The 22,105-nt window shown below is 57.6% G+C and overlaps 1 protein-coding gene across 2 annotated transcripts in view; it reads left to right on the plus strand.

Moving 5' to 3' along the window:
• Positions 1-1,137: 1,137 nt before the first annotated feature.
• The window catches only part of EEIG1 (estrogen-induced osteoclastogenesis regulator 1), a 35,140-nt gene continuing 14,172 nt past the window's right edge, over positions 1,138-22,105 (plus strand). Inside the window, exon 1 of one of the 2 annotated variants that reach the window (XM_055399865.2) lies at positions 1,138-1,514. In XM_055399865.2, coding sequence (XP_055255840.1) covers positions 1,369-1,514 — 146 coding nt within the window. In that variant the 5' untranslated portion in view covers positions 1,138-1,368. The remainder of the gene's footprint in view (positions 1,515-22,105) is intronic. The other variant, XM_055399867.2, reaches the window with a different exon arrangement.

Here is a 22,105-nt window from a genome sequence, read left to right on the forward strand (position 1 = left end):
CCTCTCTGGGTGTGTTTTCTGAAAAATGCGACTCTACCTTCCGGGCCTAATCTAGTGGTCAACGAACTCAAGTCTGGGAGGACACTGGGGGGGGGCACTTCAGTCCTGGGGCTCATTTTATTTCTTCTCTTCATTGTTTCTCCTTTTTTATTTGCTCACGCCCTCCTAGCTTGCATGCCTATCCCGGCTTCCCGCCCCGCGACCTCCCACCGCCTTCCCAGGGCCCCTCTCCCCTTCCCTCCGCTCCGCCCTGATCGAGGAGGCGGGCCCAGATGGGCGACGGACCAATCCGAGAGCCACGAGGGGCCTCGGCCTCCCGCGAGTCCCGCCCCACGCCGCCATCCGCCAATCACGCCCCGTGGCCGCCCCACGGGCGGCCCAATCGTGGGCGGGCAGAGCCGCCGGCGCCCCGCCTCTCCCGCGCTCGGCGGAGGCTCCGCGGGCGGCCGCACGGGGGTCTCGGCATTCTCCCAGCGGCGCCGCGCAGCGTCAGGCTCGGGAGGCGGTGTTGGGAGCGCGGGCGGCGGCGCTCCTGTTCGCGGGGTGCCGGCCAGAGGCGGCGGGTGAGGCGGGCGCCACCGGCCGGCCGGAAGGGCGCTTCAGCTCCGCCGGGGACCGCGGCGCGGGACCCAGGACCAACGAGAAGGCGGCGCCCCTGCTGCCTGGAGCCCGGCCGGCTGCCTGCCGGGAGGGGGCCGTGGCCGGACGTTCCCGACCCGGAGGTCCCAGAAGCACCTCCCGGAGAGAGGGGCCTCCCCGCCCCCCGCAGCGCTCTCGGCCGCCCCCTGGGGGTGCCCTCGGCCTCCCCGGACTCACCTGCGCCGCTGCCTGGCACCCAGGTGCGGGGGCGTGGGCGCGGCGTGGGCGCCACCCCCGGCCGCCAGCGGGGCGGGGGCGGAGCCGCCCTCGGCCCTCAACCCGGCCGCCCTTCGCCTTCAGTCTCACCGGTCCGCCCGCCGCGCCTGGTCGCGCGGCGTGAGCTCTCCGGGGACCGCAGCTCTCGGGATGCTGTCCGCCAGCCCGGCCGCTCGCGCGCCGCCCGCCACCCCTGCCCTTGACTCCTGGACCGTGCCCCAATGTTTACATGGCCGGTGAAGCCCCCGGCCACTCGGAACCCGTCCAAGCCCCAGCTCCCCGAGGGTGAAGCCTGCAGGCCTGCGAACTGGACTGGTCGTCCGGACCCGGGCCCTCCGGACTCAGCTCCCCATCCGCTCTGCTGCCTCAGCCACCATCTGGGCGGGATCCGGCTCTGGTGTTTTGAGGAGGGGGTGTGGTGGTAGGGAAAAGAATCCTGGGGATTTCTGGCTCCCCCCGCTTTTTTTTTTTTTTTTTTTTGCCTTCGGGGCTTCAGACTCAGGGAACTCGCTCATGGCTTTCTTGATGAAGAAGAAGAAATTCAAATTCCAAACCACTTTTACCCTGGAGGAGCTGACTGCAGTCCCCTTCGTGAATGGGGTTCTCTTCTGCAAGGTCCGGCTGCTGGATGGCGGGGACTTTGTCAGCTTGTCGTCAAGGTAGGAGCTGGAGCAGTCCTGCCTGCGTGCGGGGTGGGCGCAAATAGCTTTGCAGAGCGGGGTTTGAGGAGCGAGATCTAGCCACTTGGCAGGTGTGGAAGTGCCCCTTGGGGCCCAGAGGAGTCCTGGAGATTATGCGTGTCTGGGGCAGGTTTGCACAAGGCAGAACTGAGTGATCTGGGAGGTCTGGGCCTGAGGGAAGTTGGCAGGGTGCGGGGCACCCTCCTGCAGGTTACCAGATGGATACCTGGGGGGGGGGTCTGTTCTTTCAGCCCCCTCTCGGGGCCTTGCACACCCACAGCCCACAGTAGGCCCATTCTGCATACTTGCAGGCAGAGCCCAGCGGAATTTGGCCTTAAAGGGCTGAGAAGGGGACAGTATTCCAGGGCATCTTGCACCCAGCTGGCCGCTCAGGCTGTCATATGATTTAGAGCTCGGGCCAGCCACAGGTTCCCTGGCACTCCCCGACACCCAGGAAGGTCCGGTCCCTGGGCACTCTGGGTCTGGCTGGAGGATGGGGGCTGGATTTTGACCTGCCCAGCTCCCTCTGAGTGACCGTCCTCTTTTGGCTGGAGCTGGACTGCTTTGCATTGTAAATGCCCTTGTCATGAAGGCTGCTGCCCTCGCTGAAAGAAAGAAGCTCGGTCAAGTTTAGTTTTGTGTTATTCCCCATCCTGCAGTCCCAGCCGCCCAGCTCATTGCTGAGAGCGGCCCGAGTTCCCGAGCTGCGCCCACTGCCTGGCATCCCCCCTCCCTGGGTCACCTCGTCCTGGAGTGTGACAGATGGGAGTTGGAGTCTCAGCTTGGCCACTTTCTGGGCCCAGTACAGGTCTCTCAGTCCCAGTTGTGGAGAAGTTTCAGCAGAGAGAACGCAGTCCAGGGCCTGACCCAGGGCCTGTGATTCATTGGTTCCCCTCGCTGGGCTGCCCCTTGGCTCCTCGGGCCTCATAAGCCCAGTTAGCTGGGGCTGCCCCATAGTTGTGAAATGGGGTTGCCTGTTACAGATGGAGAAATTGAGGCCCCCAAAGGAGGAAGTAAGTGGTCTGCCAGGGACCCCACAGGAGGCAGTTGTTGACTGAACTCTGCCTGTTTGGAGACCTATTGGATGAATCTGGTGGTCCAGCATTCCGCTGGGAGGAGAGGAGGCCTACAGCCTATCCCAGATTCAGGAATCTCCAGTGTGGAACCGGGTGGAGCGCACCATCTCTGTGCACTTGGGCCCACTTGCTGGGCTGGGAGCTGCTTATCTGAGGAATTCAGACAAGGGCTGCCCTTTGCTGTGGGGGTGGGAGCCTGTGATCCCGCCGGCCACACACAGAGCAGCCCAACCTTTCTGGTAAAGGGCTATGCTCAGAGCTGGGGCCTGGGGTGTCGGCCCCTCACTGGCTGGGTGACCTAGGGCAAGTTACCTAACCTCTCTGATTCCAGGGACTAGCAAGTTAAGTTATTGGTCTTTTGCACCCTGTTTTACTAGTACCTCTCACTTAACCCTTTGATTATGCCATGGAGCAGAATGGAGGTTGGCGGGGGTTGCCCTGTAAGATTATTCCCATTTTATAGAGGTGGAAACTGAGGCTCTGAGAGGGAGTGATTTGCCTGTGTTATGGCAGCAGAGGCCAGATTCAAACTCAAGATGTGCTTTTAGCCACTACAGTGTTCTACTTTTGTGCCTTAAGTTTCTTTTTCTGTGCAATGGGAGGTCATATCCACTGCTACAGCTGTGATGGGGAATGGATAATGTATGTACCATGTCTGGCCAGGCAAATCGTTGGAGCCACTGCGGTTACTATGGTAGAGGGGTCGAGGCCCCTCCTAGATCTTGGGGGTACCAGCTGGAGTCAGCAGTGAGGGGGGCTGTCATCTGAGCTGAGGGTTGGGGGCAGGGTCTTGGATTCTACTGAGGAGTCAGTATTCATCCCCATGCTAAAGTCTCAGCTGGGCTTCCCAGGCCCTGGGGCCCCTGCCACCCTACCTGTCAGCCTTTCCATTGCCCCATGCCTGCCCCCTCATGCGGGAAAGTCTGAAAAGTTCCAGATCTCAGCTCGCAGCATCTGGATTTCTCCTCTCTCTCCCCTTCTTCCCTCTTGGCCACGGGCCATGGATTCCCTAAACCCGACTGAGCCTCGACAGCCTTTGCCAACCCTCACCCTGGATGAAAGCCTAGTGGGATGAGGAGGGAAGAGCTGGCACTGAACCCCACACAGCTAGGCACGAAGTGGGCTCTGGGTACCTGTTCGCTCCTGGGCAAGTGTGGCTGGAGGGAACAGACATGTTGGGACCCGAGGCTGCTTAGAGGTGCTTTGGCCTTTTCCCAGGAGATGAGGGTTCCTAGGTTCCTACCCATCCACTCCCCTTCCACACACCCTGGTCTGCAGCCTGGGAGCCCCTCCTCACAGCGCCCCCCCCCCCCCCACCACATACACCCAGAAGGCCAAAGCCCCGTTGTTTTGGAGTTGGGGTAGGGTCAGGGGTATGAGACCTGCTTAGGTGATCGGCGTACTGCCCCAACCTTGGGGATCCCTGATGTGGTCCAGACAGTGGGGGCAGTGGCAGCATGGGAGGTGTCTGAGCAAAGCAGGCCCGAGGCCCCACTCCTGCAGCAACCACCCTCCTAGCTTAGAGTGTTTCCCTGTGTGTTGGGTGCCATGGCAACAGCTGGGTACACAGCTCCAGCCTGACCCAATTTGAGCAGGTAGAGCAGGTGGTTTGTCGCACTGTTTCCCCAACCTCACTTCTCTGAGGCCTCCTTACGAACCGTGATCCTCACGGTTACCAGGTTCTGTGCTGTGTGCCAGGTGCCATGCCGAGTGTTTTTGTACACAGAGTGTCTGTTAATCCTCTCGGCCATCCAGAGGGGTCACCTGGCTAGAAATGAAATTGCAAAAATAACCATTTTATCATTAGGGTTTAAGCTGCCTTCGATTGCCCACTGTGAGATGTCAGGGACCCACTAAACGTGTAAAATGTGTGATCTGCTGAGTCCTTAAACCCCACCCCTGAGCTGATGAGGAAATTGGGGTCAAGAGACCTAAAGTGGTAGACCCGCATCACCTCGCTGGGGACTGGCAGAGCTGTGATTTAAAGGTAGGCAGGTCCAAGGCCCCACCCTGCCTTGGTGGCCGAGGGCCAGAAGCAGCTGCAGCCCTGTGTGATGTCCCCAGACCATGGAAGGAGGTTCTTTCCCGTGGGCTAGGTGCAACAGGGAAATCCAGATTGGGATCGCTTCAAGGCACTGGGCTCGATCTGGTGAGATCTGAGGAAAAGGGGCCTCAGGGCTGCAGGTGGTGATGGGGCCGACGTCACTGCTGTGAACTCAGTGCCAGGCGCGGGCTGGCACTGGGGCACAGTGGGCATTTGCCAAGGTCTCTGCCCAGAGGCCTTCTAAGCAGATGCATCCGAATGGCATCTGGGAGGCTTTCCCAGGGGTCCCAGGAGGGACGTGTCCCAGCCAAGTCTTGTGAGCCGGGAAGCCATGGGCCAGGTCGTGGTCTCCCCAGGGCAGGCCAGGCGCAGGCTTCCAGCCTTGAGCCAATCTGTCTTTCAGGCTGGAGGAATCCCAAACATCCTGAGAGGTCTCTGCGCCCAGCTGGCACTGGGCCTGTGGCCTGCCCCGTGCATGTGGCTGGTGGTGGGAGGGGACGAAAGGGAGGTGTGGATCTGCCGGACAGCAAGATCTCTGCAGAGGGCACAGGCAGAGCGAGCCTCCTGGGCCAGTGGATGGGGAAACTGAGGCTGGGGGCAGAGAAGTCACTCGTTCAGGGTCACCTCGTAGGAGGAGCTCATGGCACAGCTCTGGTTGGCCCTGACCTCTGCCCCGGGTGCCTCAGAGCCCCTCTTGGCATGAAGGGGCAGGCTGGGCCAGGGAGAGACAAGGGGCTCTTCCTGCTCTGGACTTAGTGCCAGGCTGTCTGAGAAACAGACACGTGACTTGGGCGGCTCCCACCTTGTGCTTTCTTCTGTGCTGCTTTCCGTTTTCAGTGGTTTCTTCAGTGGGGTTTTCACTGGGGCAACCTTTTGAAAGGGGGCATGCCTGCTCGCAAGACAGACACTGCCTTCCTTCCGCAGGTCTGGCTGTGAGCAGGCCGGGATGGGAGCCCTCTGAGGGTTGCTTGGGATTTGGAGGGGTCTGAAGAAGAGCCGCAGACAGGTCAGCTCTGTAGCTGGAGGCCGCGGGCCTGGGAAAGCCATGTCTTTTACACACACACTTTGGGCTTGCTGGGGCCTCGCCCTCCCTCCGTAGAAAAGGCCGCAGACGCCTCTCGAACCTGCTGGCCCGCACGGCCGGCTCTCCCGCACAGCCGGCTCTCCCGCACATCTTGGTCTGGAGATGAACCCACGGTTCTGTCTCTTGGGCCCAAGGGGACAGGGATGTGGGGGTGCAATGGGACCCCGAGGTAGGCGGGGCCACCACTTCCTTTCACAGACCGGTTGGGGAGGGCGGAGGAGGAGGCCGGCAGGCCCGGGTCCCTACTCCGCATTTACTGAGCACCTTCTTGGACCCGGACTTCCAGAGGTGACCAGGAACAGAAAGCCCAACTCGTGGGGAGCTCCCCATGGTCGGGGGGTGGGGGGCAGTGCACCTGGGGCCTCACAGAGACTTCACAGCCAGGCATACCTGGGAAGGGTCTTCCCAGGACCAACTCGGGAAGCCTTCGGTCATCTGCTTGACAGATGTCGACTGGGCACCCACCTCAGGCTGGACATGGTCCTTGCCCTCGTGGAGCTTATGCTGGGGTTTTGTTGCCCTATACAGGGATCTAACAGGTTTTGACAGCATAAAAAGGAAAAAAAAAATCTTTTAAATCAATGCATCTGGTGACAGTGTCACATGGCAGCATCTGACCCAAGCTGCCTCTTCCGTGGGCTGCCTGCTCTGGGCTCCTCCTGACCCCTTCTCATGCCCTTGGGTCCCTGGTGGTGATCTGGTCCCCAGGGCCCCTGTGGGAGGCCTTCCGTGGGCAAGCTGGGGCCTGAGGAGGCGGGCACTGGTAGCAAGACGTCTTGCTGGCAGCCAGGTCGTGGCGTCAGGCCAGTTGTGGGCTCCCTTGGGGTCAGACTGTGGCTGGTGCACTTGGTGAGGCCTGAAGCCATCCAGCCTGTTGCCTGGCCTTGGTGTCTGCTCCTGGGGCCCGGCCTCTGCCGCCAGCTGGCCACACCATTGGCAGGTGCCACCCTGGCAACCCCGGCCACATGCCTGCCTGCCAGCCTGGCAGTGGCAGAGCCCTGATCCGAGGTGATTCGGCCCTGTGGAGCCAGGGCTGTTCCCCGAGGCCTGTTCCTCACATTGAGCTCAGTTCTGGGAACCACTCTGGCCTGGGGTTCGCAGCAGTGTCCACACCGTGTGTCTGAGGGCCTGGAGAGGCTTTAAACTCTGCTGGCTCAGTACTTGGAAGTCCTGACTTGCGTTCTGAAAGCCCTGCTGGGCTGCTGGCGTATCTGCCCATGGATCCTGGGAGCTTGGGGACTCGCTGTGTGCAGTCTGGTGACCCTGCAGTCGCTAGCCTGCTTCTGAAATGAGTGGTGTATCACCCATGGCAACCAATATAGATTTATCCTCATCTCATCACACAGCCCTGGAAGGTCTGAGCAGGGGAGAGACGTCAGATTCACTTAGAACAAGACCTGAAAGTGATGGGGGCTGCAGACAAGGGCTTTCACTCTTCATTATCCACCTTGCCTGGCAAGTGCTGGGGGTTCTGGGGTCACCAGACCTGCCCCCGGGCCTCAGTGTGCTCTGTGACCCCAGGGCTGTCCCCCCCGCCCCCAGGCCTTCCGGCTCTCCGTGAGGTCGCACACTATGCCATTGGTGGCCTTGGTGAGGCCTAAAGTCGCCCAGTCCACGGCCTGGCCTTGGTGTCTGCTTGGGGCAGTTGTTGCAAACCCTCAGCCTCTTCTCTGAGCTGCTTTTGGTGCCCAGGCTTGGAACAGACAGCTCTCAGATGCAGGCCTGGAACCATCTGCAACCCCCGCCCCATCTGCCCAGATGTCAATGGGGAGTAGCCAGCCCACTGTTGGGAGGAAGGAGCCCTGCTGGAGGACGCACTGCCTGTTTGGTCGGGCTGGAGGCTTATCCCCGCCGACAGGCCTGGGGAGGACATACCCGTCCTCCTCTGCTTCTTGTTGCCTGTTCGACCTTGGGCACGGGCCTCAGCCCCCCAGCCTCAGGAGCTGCTGGTGCCTGCTCACAGTGTTCTTGGGAGGACGTGGTGAGATAATGCCCGTCAGGTCCAGCTCGTCCCCAGCTGAGTCAAGGCGGTGGGATGGATGGAGCCACCTCAGTTGTCCCTCTGGCTGGGGAACTGCCCTGGGGGCCAGGACTGACTGCGGTGCTGTCTCTGTCTCAGGATTCTAGGGGTAGTGTGGGGAGAAGTTCCTTCTGGAGGGCTGGGAGCTGGTGAGCTCCCGAGTGTCTAAGAAGCTGGGCCTCACCCTGGAACTCAGGATCCTCAGTATGGGGTCTCTGTACTTTCTCGCCTTTGCTGGCTTGAACCAGCTCTGTCTTGGGGGGCTTGGCTCCAAGCCAGGGAGAGCCGGAGTGCTCCCCTGGGTTGGGCTGGGCTAGGGGGTTGTGGGGGCTTCTACACAGGAAGTGCAGAAGGAGGGAGGGGACCTCCCGCACAGTCAGTTGTGGGACCCTTGCTGGGAGACAGAAGATTGCTTCCCGCCCGAGGTAGAGGGCAGACTGCCGGGGCCCGGGCAACGGGGGGCAATGCCAGGGTCCCTGGGAGGTGGGAGGCCCCCGGGCTGCCTGACTTCACCCCCCTTACTCCTTTAGTTGTCTGCTTCTGCAGCTGTCCTGTCCGCAGACTCCATTTCCCCGCTTTACAGGGCTGAACTCCTGCTCAGCCCACAAGCCCCCTCCCCTGCAAGGCCTTCCCTGGCCCCACTTTTGGCCTTGTGCCCCCTGGTGGGCCATGCCTCTTAGCTCCAGCCCCAGACTTGGCATGGCCTCTGTTGCATCTTAGTCATGGGGCCTCATGCCAAGGGCAGGCACTTGTGGGGCCTGGGACATTTCTCCCTTGGCCCTGAACCAGTGTGGGCGCTGATGGTGATGGACCAAGTGCCAGTCACCGCCAGCTGCCTGAGCCCAGGCCCTCCCCACCCTGGTGCCAGGGGTATCAGTATGTATCAGGAGCAGCCCTCGCCGCCTCCCGGGCAGCTGGGCACCGCCTTGGGGCTCAGAGGCTGCGATTGAGAGGCAGCTGGGGGCACCGGTGGGTTGTGTTGGGTGTGGAGATGGGGGCTGCTCCTAGTGGGGTGGGGAGGAGGTGGAGGCTGGTCCCTGCCCCGGTGTCTGCCCTTGGACCTTGGCAACTACCCTCTGACTCTGTAAGCACAGCCAACAGCCTTGTCCGCTCAGTCTGGGCTTTCTCCTCCATCCAGTGGGGCAGGGGGTGCTCAGGAAGGCGGCGGGAGGGCTTCCTAGATCAGGGCTTACCTGCCCAGCACAGGGCCAGGCACGGGGCAGCTGAAACCAGACTAAACCTGCCAAGAGGGGAGGTGGTGCACGCCTGGCGCCTGGGAGGCCGCCGGGGAAGGCAGAAGTCTGGATCCTTCTCGCACGCAAAGGCGCCCTTACCTCCTACCACTTCCTCTGCGAGAGCACCCCCATCCCCAGGCCTCCAGGACGAGTTCCTGAGCACCTTCTGTGTGTGCAGGGGCCCGTGCTGCCTTCTGGGGTTACTGCCCCCTGCCCCCTGCTGTGCCCTGCCCCAGGCGGGATGCTGGACTTGGGAGTCTGGGGAGCCATGGGCAAGGGGCCACGGAAAGACGTGAATCAGAGTTGTATTTTAGAACCCCCAGGGGAAGCCATGGGCTTGACCTCTTGGGACTCCAGGTGGCAGGAGGGGAGGTGGCCATCAGCTGTTAGGAGTGGTTTCCCACCTCTGTCATCATGCAATGATTAAAAACCAAACTCCCAGCCGGCCACGCAGCAGCCGTTGCCACTCACAACAAGGATAGCGCAGCAAACAACACTGAGGGAAGGAAGCCAGACTCTTAAGAGCGTGCCGGGCCGGGCTGGTTATATAAAGTTCAAAAGCATTCTGATTAAAACCACCTATCCTGATAGGAGTCAGGATGATGCTGGCTTGGGTTGTGGGGGGGAGGTCATGTCTGGAGGGGACTTCCGGAACCTGTGAAGTCCTGCTTCTTAGGCGGCTGGTTACACAGGACTGCTGTGAGAGCCTGCCAGCCGTGCCCCGGCGTGTGCACGTGTCTGTGTTGAGAAACAGCCTGGACACGCCCACCCTTTTGATCAGGCCGGGCACCTGTGAGCCTGGCGGGGGTGTGTGGGGGATCCTCGGGTCTTTCCAGGGTCTTTCTGGCTGGGTGGCCTGAACCATCCCTGCCCGAGCCTGATAAGCATCAGTTATGAGCCATAGCTCCTCCTCGCAGCTGCCAACAGTCTTCTCTGGCTGGGGGTTTTTCCTTCCGCCTCTTGCAAACCCTGGCAGGGTCGGCTAGGCGTGGGCCTTGGCGGTTCAGATGGAGGGTGGGCTCCCAAGGCTGCCAGACCACCGGATCTCTCTGAGCCTTGCTTTCCTCCTCTGTGAAATGGGGTGGTGAGCTCCTTCCTGGCGCTTGGATTCAGTGGGTCAGCCACCCTCCGCTGTCCCCATTACGTACCCAGCAGAGACCCCGGCACTGAGTCCGGGCCCTGGAAAGGCTGGCAGTGGTGGCTGTCCAGGGCCGTTACTGGAGGCGATCCAGGGGTGGGAGCAGGAAGGGAGGGTTCACCTTGCTCCCTCTCTCCCCTTAATTGTTTCTCTTTCTCTCTTCCTGTGCTTCACCCCCTTCAGCAAACATTTGCGATTAGAGCCAGGCTCCTGCCCTGGGCACTGGGCCCAGCAGTGGCGGAGACAGCCATGGCCCCTGACCCAGCGCCCCTGAGCCAGGAGAGGACCATTAGATACATCAGCTCTTCCGGAAGTGCTGAGCTCTGGCCCTGACCCCTGTCTTCTCTGGGGGTGGGCCTTTGACTGGGTATTGCCCCTGAATTCTAAAGGAGGCCTGACCCAGGGACCAGGAGCAGTGGGACCACCTGGGGGCAGATCCAGAGGTGGTGATGACCTCTGACCCCTCGATGACCACCGAAAGCTAGCGTCCGTCTCCTGACCACAGCTGGAGGCTGCTTTCCTGGAGGTGGAAATCTCAGCGCAAGAAGGGTCTGGGACTCTTTATTGGGAGCCAGACTGTGGATGTCACTGATCTAGTCATCAGAGACCTACTGAGTGCCTCCCCTGTGCCAGGTGCCATCCTTAGGACGTGAGAAGCATCATTGAGTGAAACAGGCCCTGCCTCCAGGACGCCTGCACTCTGGGATATAGAAGCTTCCTTCCGTTTTCTTCGCTGTTTTTTGGTCACAGTGTGCAGCATGCGGGATCTTAGCTCCCTGAGCAGGGATTGAACCCGTGTCCTCTGCGTTGGAAGTGTAGGGTCTTGACCACTGGGACTGCCAGGGAAGTCCTTCCATTTTCACCATATGTAGACCCAGAAGGGGAAGTGTCGTGTCTGCAGTAGTTGTGAGGAGGGTAATTTCGGGAAAGGCTCTGGGGCTGGGTAGAGGCTCAGAGGACAGGGACATCCCTGTGACTCACTGGAGCCCAGCTCTTCACGGAACTGGACTCCAGAGTTGGGGATTCCTCCCTCCTGTTTCTTCCCTTTGGTGGGTGAGTCAGTCACCACCCAGGTGTGAGTCAGTCAGGAGCGGCCTGAGCATGCCTGGGCTACCTGCCAGTCCACCTCCCAGGATGTCCGAGCCAGGTTCAAGGTCTGGGGAAATGTCCTGGTCCATACATATCCTGGGGTGGGGAACCAGGGCCTCCATCAGGGACCCTGCACACCTGGTCTTCCTGCTGGACCATCTGTCTGAGTTGCTTCTGACGGTAATGGCCATGTCCCCCTTTGTGTGTGTGTGAACTCTGGAATGTGCCAGGCCCTGTTCTCTCATTTAGCCTCTTAGCAAACCCGTGAGACAGGGCAGTGACTGAAGTCCAGAGAGGTCATGTGTCCAGTGCGGAGCAGATCCTGGCATTGGATCCCAGTCTATCTGCCTCCTGCACCCTTGTCTTGTGAATGGTCCTGCTGGGGATCTCAGGGGCTCAGGAAGGGAACCCCCCACTGTGCACATAGCTGACCCTTTAGCTCTGTTTTTTTTTTTACAGTTGAGGGTGCTGAGGGGAGGGAAAGTTGCTACTCTAGCCCAGCTGTGGCTTCTTGCTTTGAATTTCTAGGGCCTGGGCCTGGTTTGAGATTCTGAGATCAGACAGCTGTGGGTTCAGACCAGATCTCCCGGCCACACCTGGGGTAGGTGGCTTCTGTGCCTTGAATCTCAGTTTCCCTGACTGTGATGTGGGGACGATGGTACCTACCTCCCAGGCTTGGGGTGTGGACTCCAGGAGGTCAGGCAGGGAGAGCTGTCAGTTCAGCGCCCAATAAGTAGGCAGGAAGCTGCCATGAACTCCTCCAGGAACATTTCCCCACTCTCCCTTCCACCCTGGACTGACGAGGTTTGGTCCCCAACACCAGCAGGTCTTGCTTGATAGGTTTGGCCCAGGGTCATGCCCCACTGATCATGCACCCTGACCTCGTGTGACCACGCTTCCTTTAGGCTAAGACTGGTCTCAAGACTGCCTCTTCTCTAGTATTGAAACTCGTGAAGGGTCAGCCTGCAAAGCACAGGAACATTGACGATGCTCCTGAGAACAGCTCTTCTGTCTGGGAGCATTTTCCCAGCAATCCTGCATGGCAAGGGATAGGGGTTGGCTCCTGAGGTAGGGCTTGGGGGTGCAGTTCATCCCTCGCCTCTTGAGTGACCTGTGAACTCCCTGAGTGTCCGTTTGCTCATCTGTGAAGTGGGTGGTGGTTATGCCTGCAGAGGGTTCATGCTTGAGCAGCCCCTGGCACAAGGCAGAGTACCCCGGAAACGAGCTGGGCTGGGCCCCACTTAGTGGGGGGGGCACCTTCACCCAGGTGCCTGGGTTTGGACCATTCCTGGGTCAAAGCCAGCAAGTTTACTTTGAATCCCTTCCAACAGCCTGCTGTCCTCTTGGGCTCTAAGAGCAAGAGGGAGTGGCCTGTTGCGTCTGCTGAGAATCGCATCACCGCACGTTCACCTGGGAGCTGCAGAGCTGCCTGCAGAGCCTGCCTCTGGGTACGGGCAAGTCTGGAGGGCAAAGCAGGGAGGCAGCGTGCCCATGTCTGTAAAATGGAGAAGCCGGCACCTGCCCACTTTGTTTTATAAATTGTTTTAATTATTTGGTTGCGTCGGGTCGTGTGGGTTTCCCAGGTGGCTCAGTGGTATAGAATCCTCCTGCCAGTGCAAAAGACACAGGAGATGTGGATTCGATCCCTGGGCCGGGAAGATCCTCTTGGAGTAGGAAATGGCAGCCCAACTCCAGTATTCTTGCCTGGAAAATCCCATAAACTGAGGAGCCTAGCGAACTCCAGTCCAGGGGTGGCAAAGAATCAGACACGACTGAGCATGCACACGCACGCACACACGCACGCACGCACACTGGGTCATGTGGGATCTTTTGTTGCGGTGCTTGGGCTTAGTTGCTCCACAGCACGTGAGATCTTAGTTCCCAGATCAGGGATCGAACCCACGTCCCCTGCTTTGCAAGGCAGATTCTTAACCATGGGACCACCAGGGAAGTCCCCACTTCGGGTTTTTTTGATCCAGCTCAAGGTTTCTGGGCTGGTGAGCAGCAGGATCCGAGGCCAGGGGCATCAGACTGCAGAATCCTCCCTCCTGAGCCTAATGCTTTCTCACTGCGCCAGAGTGGCCCGGCTTCTAGGAACTTCTTGCTGCCTCGTTGCATCCCAGGAGGAGGGGCTGGCCGTGTCAGAACCACAACGAGCTGCTTCCCCCGCGCGCGGCCCTGAATTCCTGGCAGGAGCCAGATGCTGCCTGGCCGCCACGTGGGCCACGTCACTGGAATGGAGGCTCCACCACCCTGCAGCCCCTGGACGGACGCCTCGTCTGCTCCCTGGGGTGGGCCCCTCCCCAGGCGGCTGGACTTGCCGCTCTTCAGGGAAGCACAGGCAGATGTTGTCAATTTAAATCCTTTCCTTATGAGACTGTCGCCTCTCCTGGCCCCAGGCTGGGCTTCATCAGCCGGGAACCTTGATTACATCACTGTGACCACTCGCTGCTCCTCCCAAAACTAGCCAAGGATGGGAGATCACAGAGCCTGAGTGGCTGGGAGGTGCAGGCGGGATGCAGTGACTGCCAGGGGTGGGGGTAGGGGAGGGATTCACGTGATGGAGCCTTGCTCTGCTTATCTCTCGTCCTAGGGGCAGAAAGGGAGGACCAGCCCTTCCAGGAACATAGGAGTGCAGTGGGGGCCGGGAGTCCCTGGGGTCCCACTCTGTGCTCATGGATGTACCCTCTCTTAGCCGGGTGCCCAACTCCTGCCTCAGAATTAACCTGGGATCTTTTCAAAAAGTGCAGTCCAGGGTCTGCAGCAGTGGTTCTCAACCGGGGATGTCTTTGCCCCCAGACAGTTGACAGTATCTGGGGACATATTTGGTTGTCACAGCTGGACTTGTGCTCGTGGTAGGATGCCGCTAAATGTCCTGTGATGCACAGGCTGCTGCTGCTAAGTCACTTCAGTCGTGTCCAACTCTGTGCGACCCCATAGATGGCAGCCCACCAGGCTCTGCCGTCCCTGGGATTCTCCAGTCTAAGAACACTGGAGTGGGTTGCCATTTCCTTCTCCAGTGCATGAAAGTGAAAAGTGAAAGTGAAGTTGCTCAGTTGTGTCCGACTCTTAGCGACCCCACGGACTGCAGCCCACCAGGCTCCTCCGCCCATGGGATTTTCCAGGCGAGAATACTGGAGTGGGGTGCCACTGCCTTCTCCAGTGATGCACAGGACACCCTCCAAAAACAAAACCAGAATGGTTTCAATGTCCGGAGTGCTGAAGTGGAGAAACCCTGCCGTGACAGAGTCTAGTTCTGGCAGGGCTGGGATTCTTGGTTTGTGACAAACCAAGGGTTTTTCAGTGTTGATCCGAGTCTAAGAAGCTCTGTCCTCCCAGGCCCCGGCACCCCCACTCCTAGACCATGACCATGGTTGAGCTCTCTGCTGGGCACAAGACAGTCAAATGCTTGCAGCCAGCCTGGGAAGGTGAGGGACTGAGGTTGGAGCCCCACTTTGGTCCCTGACTGCAAGGACCCTGTAGATGTGACAGCCTGTGGGCCGTAGCCAGCCTGAGGCTAGGAGGTAGCCCCCATGGCACTGACCCCTTGTCACCTGCTTGATGGAGACTGGGGGCGGTGCTAAAGCTCTGGGATCTTATATTTTCTGGGCAGTGAGGCTGGTCTGGGCCAGGAGCTAGGGATGTACCAGTGAGCCACCCTTGGGGAACCACGGAACCCCGACTCTGTGGGGGGAGTCTCTTGCTGGGAGCCCCAGATTTCTCCATCTGAAAGGCTAAGGATGGTGTCTCGCTTCCTGGCCTTTCCGTTGTTGGGAGCCTGGGAAGAAGCATTTGCTCCACCCAGGTGTCCACTTTCCTTCCTGCTTTTGAGGGGCAACAACACAGGGAAGAGGTGAAAGGGTGGCCCTGGACCAGCCTCTGACCGTATTCTGTCCCGCCTTGGTTGGGCTTGTTCTGCCCCTCCCTGGACCTTAGTTTCTTCATCTGTAAAATGGGACCAATGCTGGCATATGTCTCCTAGGATTGTGGTAGAAGACAATGCCCGTGTATACGAAACATGTGTCCTGTAGAACAGGCTCAATGAGAGGGCTGGGTTTTACTGCTGATTAAAGATGAGCCTGGAGGCAGGAGGACGTTCTCAAACAAGAGTCCTGCTTTGTGCAGCTCTTGTCGTGAGCTCCGGGGAGGCAGTGCTGGCCGAGAGATGCCCTGTGCCCTCATCTGTGTGGGACCGCAAAGGTGGTCGGCTGCCTTTCTCTCGGTCCCTGATACGCGGGGGGACAGATGCTTGGATGAACGTAGTCACCACACCTCCCCCACCCTGGATTGGCAGAATTCTTTGCATCCCGCCTCGGGCTGAGCAGAGGAGAAAGGAGCTGGACACGGCCCAGTGGGTCACCGGACAGCCCCACGTGGTGGGCGGGATCACCCTTTCAAAGATGCAGTGCCGGCTCCCGGCGACGGGCCTCCGGGTCACTTGTGCACCTCGCCCTCACCTGCCTGGTCCTGCCCCCCCGCCTCCTTCCTTCCGGGTGGTCCTGGGCTCTTCCCACTGCCTGGCCCATCTCCCTGCGTCTTCGTCCAGCCAGCCACAGCACTGCAGTCCCAGGTGTGGGGTCACTGCCCCCAACCCAGTCAGGCCCCTGGTCTCTTCAGCTCACTTGCAGCCCCTTCCCTTCCTAGGATGCTGGCAACAGTTGTCAAGTCACTTTTTGTGTAATTGGGCTTTCCCTGTGGCTTAACTGGTAAAGAATCTGTCTGCAATGCAGGAGACCTGGGTTGGTTGGGAAGATCCCCTGGAGAAGGGAAAGGCTACCCACTCCACTATTCTGGCCTGGAGAATTCCATGGACTCTATAGTTCGTGGGATCACAAAGAGTCGGACATGACTGAGCGACTTTCACTTGACTTTTGTGTAAGTGTGTCTTCCCACTGAGCCGGGGGCTCCTGAGGATGTCTGCTCTGGTTGTGTACCCCCTGCCCGCGCAGGCCTGGCACCGAGCCGGCACCCACAGGGAGGCTTTGTGGATGCATGAGAGAGGCCCTGGTCAGGATCTGGGGCCAGGGGCGCTCTGAGGGAGACACCAGCCTGGTAGGGTGCTCTGCTCTATTTCAGGACAGCCCAGAAATAGCTGAATTCTGTCACTGCGAGGGCCACCGGCAGGCTGCGGTGGGTGGAGAGGCCTCGCCCTGCCTCTCTGGGGTTTGGCCGTCTAATTGTACATCTTAAAGCTAAAAACGAAACTCCCCTGCAAACTGTCTCTGTAATTACCTGTCCCTGGCAGCGTGGACTCAAACCCTGAAACCCCAGGCGAGGGAGGTTCGGGGCCATCTTCGTCTGTTACAAGGGGCTGCCTAGTCCTGCCAGGAGGGCGAGTGTTGGCCCAGGCCTTGAATCAGGTAGGTGGGCATTCAAATCCTTTAGGCTTTTGACCAGCCCTTCTAACCTCACAGGGCTTCCCTGGTGGCTCAGACACGGTAAGGTATCTGCCTGCAATGTAGGAGACCCACATTTGATCCCTGGGTTGGGAAGATCCCCTGGAGAAGGGAATGGCTACCCACTCCAGTATTCTTGCCTGGAGAATTCCATGGACAGAGGAACCTGGCGGGCTGTAGTCCATGGGGTCACAGAGGTGGACACAACTGAACGACTTAACACTTTCACTGTGTTTTCTAACCTCAGACGCTTTTCTCATTTTTCAATTTCAAGTCAGAGAGACATGAAGACAGTGGCCCTGCAGTCCCTCACCCCACCTTAGCCAGACCCGCCCCGAGCGCCCTCCTGCCCTCAGCCACTGTCCCTTCCTGCCCCTTTGCAGGTGGAGCGGGCCGCTCGGCTTGAGAACCCGCAGCCTAGGGCTCTTGACGGTGTCCTCTTTGGGTTTGGCGCCATCATCTTTACATGCCAGTTCTCAGCCCATTCTAAGCCACATTAGTAGGGGAAGCGGGTGGGCGAGTGGATACACAGTCCTGTGTGTGTGTTATTTTTTTCCTTTTTAAAATTTATTTGACTGCACTGGATCTTAGTTGCGGCCCTCGAACTCTTTAGTTACGACACATGGAATCTAGTTCTCTGACCAGGGATCAGACCCAGGCCCCGGCATTGGGAGTGTGGAGCTTTAGCCACTGGACCATCAGGGAAGCCTCCCAGCTCTGTGTGTTCTTAATGAGCATCTTCTGGATGATTTTTTGTCATAGAGGCTCACTTGTAATTTTTTCATGCTCTCCCTGTTCCCCGCTCCTGATCAGCGCACCTGGGGAGTTGGGAATCTGTGCAGAGATCCACATTGCCCGCACAGGCCCCATCCCTGCCCCCACCCCTTGGGCCACAGTCCATTGACTCATGGCTGGTGTCAGGCGGTGCTCAGCTTTCAGCATCCTAGTCACCTTCAGGGCCCTTGGCAGCCCCGAAGTGGCGGCCCTTGCTATTCCTGGGAGCCATTCCCCATGGTGCCTTCTTGGCCCGTGGCCTCCCTGGGCCTTCCTGGACACGCCAGGCAGGTTCCCACCTCGGGGCCTTTGCGCTGACTGTTGCTCCCGCCTGGATGGTTCTTCCCGCAGGTGCCTGTGTCGTCGCCACTCTCGCCTCATCAGCTCTCTGCTCAGGTGTCCTCTTCCTGCCAACACCTTTCCTGGCCGTCTTGCCCTCAAGCTCCTTCCTCCACAGCACTTCCCACCATCTGCTGTGTTTTTGCCTCATTTCGTCTGCCTCCTACCTACTGCCAGACTTTAAGCCCCTTGAAGGCAGAATCTTTTTGTTTTGTTCACTGTTTATGTTCTTAGGTCCTTCAGCAGTACCTGACACCTAGGAAGTGCTTCATGAGAGTTTCTTCAGTGAATCAAGCCCCGAGATTTCCTCAAACCTGGCTAAACTCAGCTCCCACCTAGGGCTCCTGGTCCTCTGCTTGGCATCTTAATTCCTGCTTTTTTTTTTTTTTTTAAATGAATGCCCCCATCCCCACCCTGAGTCTATATTCATCTCCCCCCATTATCCCTGCCTATGCCTGGGACCCCAGACCGCCTGGCTGGGGGTCCCGGCTCCCTGTCTCCAGAGGGCCCTGGCGGCATCTGCAGGGCTGGGTCCTGGCTGTGCTGTCCCTGGCTCTGGACACAGATGGGCCCCGAGTCAAGACCAAGCTCTGCTCCTCACCGCTCTGTGACTGGGTTTCTCAGCCTTTCCGAGCCTCGTTTTCCTCCTCTGTGAAGTGAGTCACTGTAACAGCCAGTGCTGAGGAGTTCTGGGCAGCACACAGTAGGCCCTCAGGGAATGGCCGCTGCTGGGGCGCTTGTTTTATCCTTGCCGTGACCTCCCGGGGTGCGCCAGGGCGAGGCTCCGCGCTTCTTCCCGTGGGAGTGGCGGGACTTAATAGTGTGTGTTTAGAGCCCTGTGGAAACACGAGGGAGGCACAGGGCTGACCCTGTGAGCCCTGCCCCGGCCCACCTTCCCACAGCGGGAGAGGAAGCCGCCTGTCACCCGAGCCTGGGAGGGGTCCCCGAGGCTTTCTCTGGCCAGGCCTGCAGGAACCACGGTCAGGGAGGCTTCCTGGCCCCGCGTTCCCATGGCAGACTCACAAAGGGGAAGGGAGAGAACGCACAATTCGATACCGGCTTTCATTCCCAGACACTAATCCTGATTCCTCTGGGTGTTTCAACACGCCCGGCACTGTGAGCTTCCTCTTCAGACTGCAGCAGCTGCTGCCACTCCTGGGCTGGCTCAGGCCAGTGGAGGGGCGGGCGGGGGTCTGACGGTCTGCTCTGGCGCCCCGGCTGCTCCCTGGCTTTCCCTGCTTTCAGGCTTGGGGCCTCTGCCCGATGAGAAGCGGTCTAGTCTCTGTGCCCCTCACCCACCTTCTCCGGGCTGCCCTCAGCCCGGAATCCATCGTGGTAAGACTGTCAGCGGAAGCTCAGGGTTCTCACCACGGTCCAGCGTGACCTAACCCTGCTGCCTCCACTGCCTCATCCCCTCGGCTCCCCTCCCCAGTCCCATTCAGCCCCTGAACCCCCACACCGCTTCTCCATTTGCCGAGTTTGTTTCTACCTCAGGGCCTTTGCACTTGCTGTTCATGCATCAGGACGGCTCTTCCCCCGGCTCAGCCACACCCTCACTTCACTCCAGACCTTGATCAGACATCACTGCCACAGGGCTTTCCCTACCCACCCGCCCAAAGGAGCAGCTCCCCGCTTCTCATCTCCGTCCGGTACTCCCCACCCGCCTTCCCTGTTCTGTGTGTTCCATTTTCCTCTCTATCTGAACTACCATGCTCTTGTTTTGGTTTTAGTAACTGTTCTTTGAGCTGCAATTCACAAACCACACAGTTCACCCATTTAAAGTTTTCAGTATATTCACAGAGTTGTGACTGTCACCGCAGTCAAGTTTAGAATGTTTTCATCACCCTAAAAAGAAACTCCATACCCATTAGCAGTTATTCCCATTTTTCCCCTCAACTCCCCCATCTCCTGGCAGTCACCAGTCTTTCTGTCTTTTCTGGACTTTTCTTAGAAACTGAAGCATGCAATGTATACTCTCTGTGACTGGCTTCTCTCACTGAGCAGAATGTTTCCGAGGTCAGTTCACATCTAGCATGTTTGGGTGCTGTTTGGGCTGCTGAATAGTGTCCCATGGTTTGCATATGTCACACTTTAGGTGTCCATTCATCAGTTGATGGACATCTTGTTTGCTTTCACTTTTTTGGCTACTATGAATAATGCTGCTGTGTACATCTGTGTACAAATTTTCGCATGGACATATGTTTCATTTCTCCTGGCTTTATACCTAGGAGTAGAATTGCCGAGTCATATGGTAACTCTAGTTTAACCTCTTGAGGAACTGCCAGACTGTTTTCCAAAGCAGCTGCACCATTTTGCATTCCTGCCAGCAGTGCAGGAGTGTTCCAGTTTCTCCACATCCTCATCAACACTGGTTATTATCCACCTTGATTATAGCCGTTCTAGTGGGTGTGAAGTGGTCGCTTGTTACAGTTTTGATTTGTGTTTCCCTGATAGTTACTGATGTTGAGCATCTTCTTCTGTGTTTATTGGCCATTTGTATATCTTCTTTGGAGAAATGTCTATTCAGATTATCTGCCTATTTTTAAATTTTGTTATTTGTCTTTATTTTTGAGTGGTAAGAGCTCTTTATATTCTCTGGCTACAAGTCCCTTACAGATATGATTTGCAAATGTTTTCTCTTGTTGTGTGGGCTGTCTTTCCACTTTTTTGATGGTGTTCTTTGACCCACAGAATTTTAAAATTTTTATGAAGTTTGCTATATCTGTATTTCTGTCTTACTGCTTGCACTTTTGGTACCATAGCTAAGAAACTGTTGCCTCATCACAGATCATGAAGCATTACCCCTATGTTTTCTTCTAAGAATTTTATAGTTTTTTGCTCTTCAGCTTAGGCCCTTGATTCATTTTGAGTTAATTATTGTACATGGGGTGAAAAATGGGTCCTACTTCATGCTTTTGAATGTGAATATCGGTTGTCCCAGCAACTTTTGTTAAAAAGGCCATTCTCTCCCCCATTTGTACCTTTGTTAAAATTAATTTAGCATAAATGTGAAGATTTCTTTCTGGGCTTGCCATTTTATTCCTTGAATCTTTGTATCTACCCTTATGCCAGAACCACACTTTCTTAATTATTGTAGCTCTGTAGAATTTTTGCAGTCAAGACATGTGAATCCTTTACTTATGTTCTGGATTGTTTTGATTATTCTGGTCCCTTGAGTTTCTAAGGTTTAGGATCAACTTTTCAATTTTTGGCGGCGAAGTCAGCTGAGATTTTGATAGGGACTGTATTGAATTTTTAGACCAATTTGGGAGTACTGTCATCTTAACAAGATTAAATCTTTCTGTCCATTACTCTGGGATGTCTTTCCATTTACTTAGATATTTTTGAATTTCTTTCAGTAAGGTATTGATAGTTTGTAGTTTTGCAGAGCATATGTTTTGTACTTCTTTGGTTAAATTTATTCTTTTTGATACTGTTGTAAATGAAACTTTCATTTCATTGTGGATGTCCATTAGTATACAGGAGGCCACTGATTTTTGTATATTGACCTTGTATTCTGCAACCTAGCTGAACTCATGTATTCTAATAGGTATTGGCTTCCTTAGGATTTTCTGCATACCAGATCAAGTCATCTGCCAATAGAGGTAATTTTAGTTCTTCCTTCCGGGAAAATGTAAGCTAGTCACTGCTGCAGTCCCAGTGCACAGAACAGGGACTGGAACACAGTTGGTGCTCAATTATTTGATGAATGAAGGAGGAGGGCCGCCATGGCTGGGTCAGATGATGCTCTGACCTGGGGCCCCCACTTCTCCTGGGGCACCTGCTTCCTGCCCCATGTCCACCAGGGGGTTGGGAACGCTCGTTCCTCTCCCCCTCCTCTCGAGCCCTGACCTTTTCTGTCTGTCTCCAGTCTGCTGGGGTTGCTGGAGCTCACCTTCCTAACAAGGCCAGAGCATCTTGGTGATTGAATGCCCCTCGACTCCAGCGTCTTCATCAGATGAGACATGTCTCAGGGGGCCTCCCTAGGCCTGGCCCTTGCGGGGCGCACCTCCCTGAATGCTCTCAGGTGCCCGCGATGAGTGGCTCCTGTGCCTGTTTCACTGATGCCGATGCAGAGGCTGGGTCTCAGCCTGAGCTGCACAGTGTGAGGTTGTGAGCCCGGGTCTGCCTGGCTGAGTCATGTTGCTTCCATCACAGCCATGGCAGGACATGGGGAAGCCTTGGTCCGATTCTCAAAGCCTCGTGGGGCCAGAAGGGAGCTCCTCATAGAGGCTTGGCTTGGGGGCCTTCATCAGCTGAGAACCCAAGAGTATGTTCGTCTCCCTCTCATGCAGTCCCCTCTGCTGGGAACTTTCCCCCCACTGGCTGCCCCCCTCTCTGCATTCAGGTCTCCGCCTGAACGCCATCCCTCTGC

This window comes from Moschus berezovskii, chromosome 11 (genome assembly GCF_049115385.1).
Source record: "Moschus berezovskii isolate FMDL1 chromosome 11, NW_MosBer_1.0, whole genome shotgun sequence".
Lineage (NCBI taxonomy): Eukaryota > Metazoa > Chordata > Mammalia > Artiodactyla > Moschidae > Moschus > Moschus berezovskii.